We start from the raw sequence: 6,128 nt of genomic DNA, 5'->3' as shown, positions 1-6,128 counted from the left end.
GAGCTAAAGGTGTAGGGAAGGTGTGATACGTAGGGGAAGAACAAAAAGGGAAAAGAAAAAAATGTGAGAGAATGAAAAGATGAAAATAAAGTGTTTGTAGATGGGGAGGGGAGGAGGGGGTGAAGGGAGGGCACAGGTAAGGGGAAAAAAATGAGAATCAAGACTTGCCATGTAAAGGTACATGATCCCAACAATGAATGTAACTGTACTGTATCCCTAAATGTACCAATAAACTCAATAAAAAAAAAAAGTGCTAGAAAAAAGTAAGATATGTTTATTTCTCCTTAAGCATCATGATAGCTCCTTAACCAGAGTACAGAACAGCACCACTCCTCCAAGGTCTACAAAATAACTGAACATGCCTTTGAGAGACAGCAGCTCCTCTTGGAAAAGCAAGCAATAGCTTCATTGTCATAGGAAGAGGCACAGACTTCCACTTACTGGGGGAACCTGAAGCTTCTCCTGAAAGAGAAGGAATTGGTTTAATAGCATTTAGACTAATATCCCTTCTGTCCAGAGAAAACTAAAATGTCTTGCTAGATCAACTTAGGGAAATTACAATGAACGTCAGCTCACTCCACACTAAATGTAAAAGGAAACTCAACGTGTGACCATATGCATAGGGAAATTGGGACCACTTTTCAGACTATATCTAAAAGATTTTTAAGAGTTAAGCAATTGTCGCTGTGCTGCAAGAAAGTAATGTGTCACGAAGTCCAAAACAAATGGCCTCCTCTCCACCCTTCAGCCTCCCAGCTGAAGATTGTAATCTTCTGCCTTTCACGTTTTCTAAATGATTTTAAATGGTGAGCTGTTAAAAAGCTATTAGTGTGGCTGATGTCACTTGTCTATCCTGTACTGTGAACATAAGTACACGCCATAGTCAATTAAGTGCTTGGTGAATAAAAATTTTAAGGGGCACTAATAAAAAATTCCATCAATTATGTGTGCTCCATTTAATGTAGAGTTGCTTAAATAAAATTTCCTAGACATATGTTCTTTATGAATTGCAGTAAGCTGGAAACCAGTGGTTTTATTTATGCATAGAAAGTCTAAGTCTGACTGGGAAACCTGAAAAGCAAGAAGTTGGTTGTAATGATCTTCTCACAGTATCTCTGTCACTTGCAGGCTACAGCCCGTGTGTCCCATCGAAGGCCGGTTTGGTGGAACCCGCAGTCAGGCTGAATTCCCACTTCGTGCCCTGCAGTTTAAGCGTGGCCTGCTGCACGAGTTTCGGAAGGGCAACACGTCCAAAGAGCAGGTTCACCTCCATGACCTGGTCCAGCAGCTCCCCAAGGCCATCATCATTGGGGTGAGGAAAGGGGGCACACGGGCCCTGCTGGAGATGCTCAACCTCCATCCGGCAGTGGTCAAAGCCTCTCAAGAAATCCACTTCTTTGACAACGATGAGAATTATGCCAAGGGCATTGAGTGGTACCGGAAAAAGATGCCTTTCTCATACCCTCAGCAGATCACAATTGAAAAAAGCCCAGCATATTTTATCACTGAGGAGGTTCCGGAGAGGATTTACAGAATGAACTCATCCATCAAGTTGTTGATCATTGTCAGGGAGCCAACCACAAGAGCTATTTCTGATTATACTCAGGTGCTAGAAGGGAAGGAGAGGAAAAACAAGACTTATTACAAGTTTGAGAAGCTGGCCATAGATCCTAACACCTGTGAAGTGAACACAAAATACAAGGCAGTAAGAACCAGCATCTACACAAAACACCTGGAAAGGTGGCTGAAATACTTTCCAATCGAGCAGTTTCATGTCGTGGATGGAGATCGCCTCATCACAGAGCCTTTGCCAGAACTTCAGCTCGTGGAGAAGTTCCTAAATCTTCCTCCAAGAATAAGTCAATACAATTTATACTTCAATGCTACCAGAGGGTTTTACTGCTTACGATTTAATATTATCTTTAATAAGTGCCTGGCAGGCAGCAAGGGGCGCATTCATCCAGAGGTGGACCCCTCTGTCATTACCAAATTGCGCAAATTCTTTCACCCTTTTAATCAAAAATTCTACCAGATCACTGGAAGGACATTGAACTGGCCCTAAAATAATATGTCACACAACACTATGTGTTGTGCCCAGAATCCCACGATATCTCTTCTAGATTAAGATATGCACTTTCCTAGACACAGCTATACAAGTTATTTTCCGTGTATCCTTGTACATATGCAGTATGTGACCAAATATAAGATCAGTTCTTTCTCTACTGAAAATTTACAAAAAAAAAATTTAAATTGCTTTCCGCATAGTTGCATCTTCTAAGCTATTTACAGGAATAGAAGAGGTGGTGGTAGAGGAAGAACGTGACTTCAGCTATTCTCAAAGAGTTAGTCTTCCTTTGATTCAGAACTTGTCACCCGCCATTTTCATAGATTTAAGCCAAAAGAAGGATGTGTGAAAATGTACCAATGGCTGTGAAGCTTCAGGAAGTAGAGGATTCAGTTATGCATTTTTTTTTCTAAGAAAAAGAAAGCTGGCTCTATAATTCAGGTCCTGAATTGGTGCCAGGAAAACAGAAAATGCTATTTTCTTATTATTTAAAAGAATGTCCTATCTCATAAAATTGACATTGTTCCAAAGTCCCCATAGTGATTTTGCACTACTGTTTTCTCAAGCAGACCATGGCATCACAGGCAGCCTGTCAGTCACATGTTGGAAAGTCAAGTCCTTTTACTCCCTTGTTCCATGCCAACAAAGAGAAATGCCGTGTACATAGTGTATATTGTTGTAAATACTGGTTTCACACTAAGTAATTCTATTTTGTAAACTGAATATGACTATTTAATTTATTGTGAAAATTAAAATTATTGTGGTATTTAAAATGGAATGGATTAAAATTACTCTATGTGCAACTTTTTTTAAAAGCTCATTTTGTTTTACTTGTCCCCTCCTGGCTTCCAGAGTGGAAGCTGATTGTGCGCATCCGAGGGTTCATGCAAAGATTCATTTCTCTGCTGCATTTCCATACCCTTGTGAAATGTGTCTGTGAAGAGAAGTTGAGTATATTTTTTTAAACCTAAACCATCTGGAAATCAAGTAACAGCAGCCACCCCAGAAAAACCCTGTGCTGCTCTGCTACAACTTTCTTCAAATTAATTTACTTGCAGTATTGCTGCTGTGCCAGAGGGAGCCAAGGAATGCGTTAGCAGAATCAAAGTGGAGAATCATGATTTTATCTGAACTCCTAATCAGAGTCAGACCAGCAGAGAAATTAAATAAAATAACATTAGAAAACTTGTGTGGCCTCTGTACTGAAAGCTGCTGATGTTTCAAAGGTGAATGGAGGTTCTCAGAAGTCTCTGTTAGATGAAAATACATCAGTCTGCTCAGACACTACGTAATAGTGTCTCTCTGCCTAACATAAGCGTGTGGCTCATGTATCCAACCAGAGGAATCAGTGCTAACTTAGGTGCCTGTCGACATTGGGTGCACTATGTTATGCTTAAATACAAGTCAGAAAAACGCAAAGAGGTATAACAACACCACAAAGGCAGTTTTCACAGTCATACTTGCTAACCAGGTCAGGGAGACTTGGGAGGGTGCTGTTTAGTATCATAGTAAGATGCCTAGAAAAATCAGCAAATACAGTGAATCCCTTGTTCTGTAATAGGTGTTGATTTTCTGAGTTGTTTATCCTGTTGGACGACTTCATGGTGAACTTTTCTAAATAAATAGACCTTTCCCGTCCCGTGTCAGTACATATTGCTTCTCCAGCCATGGCCCTAGCGGTCACCTCTCCTGTTCGAATTGGCACCAGTGCTCTTGTCCCAGCATGGCCCGGGGCGGCACCAACCCATGCCGGCCAGCACCTCCTGGTCTGCTGTGATAGCTCTCAGGGGACGCTTGGGTCCACATGTCCCTCACATCTCCTCTGAACCACCACAGAGTCAGCATGAGGAACCTGATCTCACATTTCCCTGTGCTGTGCTTCTCAGCTGCCCATCAGAGTAAATTCTTCAAATCCTGCCTTCTAATCTAGAAGTACTGTGTTCTGAGAGCACTACACAGCCCCTGGAACAATGATGTCTCCAAATTTCAATGAGAGGAGATTTCTCAGTCATAATTTTTACATTACAAAATTTTCCCTTTCATTTATTGCATTATATATGAACCATATTTATGGGATACAAAGTGATGTTCTGATTTTGTAACACGATGTAGAATGATTAAGATATATACCATCACCTCAAATACTTAACATTTTTGTGGTGAGAACCTTAGAAATTTGCTCTCAGAGAAACTGAAATGTATAGTACTCAATTACCAGCTCTATCCAGCATGCTGTGCATGATCTAAAGAAATCAGATGCACTGCTTGTGACTAAAGGAGGGTGTCTGCTGCTACCAACAGTACATGGCACAATGTGTTCTAAGATTCAATTTGACGTACAACTTTTATAATTTGTTATTCTTCTTATAATTTGTAATTCTCAATAAGCCAGTATTTCTTTATCATATTGAGGAAAACAAAAAAAAAATGTGGTTCCAGTTGTTTTCCCTCCTAAAGTTTTAAAATTGATTTAAATCTTGAACGCTCCCCACTGGAACCCAGCCCAAGAGTCTCAACACGGGTGAATCTGGAGTAGCGTGTTGCATTTCCTTGCAGAATCCTATAGTCACATATCTCTGCGGGAGATGTTCAACCTCCTTGTTTACATGACTGTTCTTTGTTGTCATCAGACTTGCAACAGATCTCTAGAGCACTCTTCAGCTCATTACATTAGCTCCACAAGCGGTCTCTCACAAGTTATTCCTTTTACATCACAAACACTGCATTCCTTCTGGAGGCCTGCTGGCACCATATATTTCTGTCCAAAGTTCTACCTACTAAGGGAAAAACTGTTTGAGCACTGGTGAAATTTCCAGCAGATCATAACGCTGAAGCAACAGCGTTATTTGTAAGCGTTATTTGCTTATTTGTAAGCCAACAAATAATAACTGTAATCATACAAACAGACCAAGATAAGAGCAGACCTAGAAACAGAGAGCTAAATGGTACACAGAAATGTGTATGATAAGACATCCTCAAATTCCCAGTTCATCACCTACCTGCCTAAAACCGCTGCACATAAATCTCAGCTGATGAAGCTACTAACTCTTCCTACTAATTGTAGCACAGTATAAGAAAAGTCTAAGACATTTTGATCCTCAGTTGCTATCTGGTAAGTCGGAGTCTTAACCTTTTCTTACCCACATCTGAACTTAGACTTGACAATAGTTGGATGCCAGGCCAAGTCCTACTCACAAGGCTGAGGGGCTGTGGGGAGCTGTCCCTGGTGCTGCTCCTGGAGAACGAGCTGGGGGAGCCACACAGAGCATGGCCTAGGACGCAGGAGACCCAGGACAGTGCAGTCCATCAGTCTGCTGAAAGCTTTGCCTTGTCCAGTTAGCTGCTGGCTGAGTCAGATTTTGCCTTCTGAAGCCCAACTTGAGAATTGATCACAGTGTCTTCCTGCTGCAGTCTCTTGTACTCTTTCTGCACATGCAGCAGCCATTTCTCACTAAGGAGAATAGTCTGCAGAATAAACAAAACAGAAAACTTTGCAGAAAGCATCCCTCCTAAAAATTACTAAACAGCAAAATCTTAGCAGTGTCAGCTAGCAAGGTGGAAATATAGAATATTTTAAAACTAACTCTGCAATTATTGTCAGGTAAACCAAGTGGCAACGATACTTACAATATATCGAGAAATAAACACCCAACATCACCAGCTTCACTAGATAAATGCCTCTTAATTGGCATATTGGCTTTTTACCAAGTTTGGTATTACTCAGAGAGTTCAAAATATTCTGACCTCTTAAACAAGTTATTCAGCCCTCCCCCTTACATCTATTTATTAATTTTTAAGGTAAACTTTTATGCTGATAGAAAAGTGAAATTTAGGTCAAAATATGATCAGTTGTTAGGTTATAACTAATGGTACTTTTTTTTTTTTTGTACCAGGGATTGCACTCAGGACCTTGCACTTGTGAGGCAGTTGCAGTGCCACTGAGCTAAATCCCCAGCCCTAGTGGTGCCTTATTATACATCTTTTTTTCCTCCCTGCCCCCACTCCCTTTATTATACATCTTATAAAAATTATTTTTAATATTTCCTTCCAATTACATTTTATT

At 40.6% G+C, this 6,128-nt stretch overlaps 1 protein-coding gene across 6 annotated transcripts in view; it reads left to right on the top strand.

Annotated features, from left to right (window-relative positions):
* The window catches only part of Hs3st5 (heparan sulfate-glucosamine 3-sulfotransferase 5), a 250,082-nt gene extending 246,518 nt beyond the window's left edge, over positions 1–3,564 (top strand). For all 6 annotated transcript variants that reach the window (XM_033763396.1, XM_033763393.1, XM_010614053.2 and 3 more), the window contains one exon: positions 1,129–3,564. In XM_033763396.1, coding sequence (XP_033619287.1) covers positions 1,129–2,062 — 934 coding nt within the window. In that variant the 3' untranslated portion in view covers positions 2,063–3,564. The remainder of the gene's footprint in view (positions 1–1,128) is intronic.
* Positions 3,565–6,128: the final 2,564 nt, after the last annotated feature.

This window comes from Fukomys damarensis, unplaced genomic scaffold (assembly GCF_012274545.1).
Source record: "Fukomys damarensis isolate Sample0158 unplaced genomic scaffold, DMR_v1.0_HiC HiC_scaffold_14, whole genome shotgun sequence".
Lineage (NCBI taxonomy): Eukaryota > Metazoa > Chordata > Mammalia > Rodentia > Bathyergidae > Fukomys > Fukomys damarensis.
This window is presented reverse-complemented; position numbering and strand designations above follow the sequence as displayed.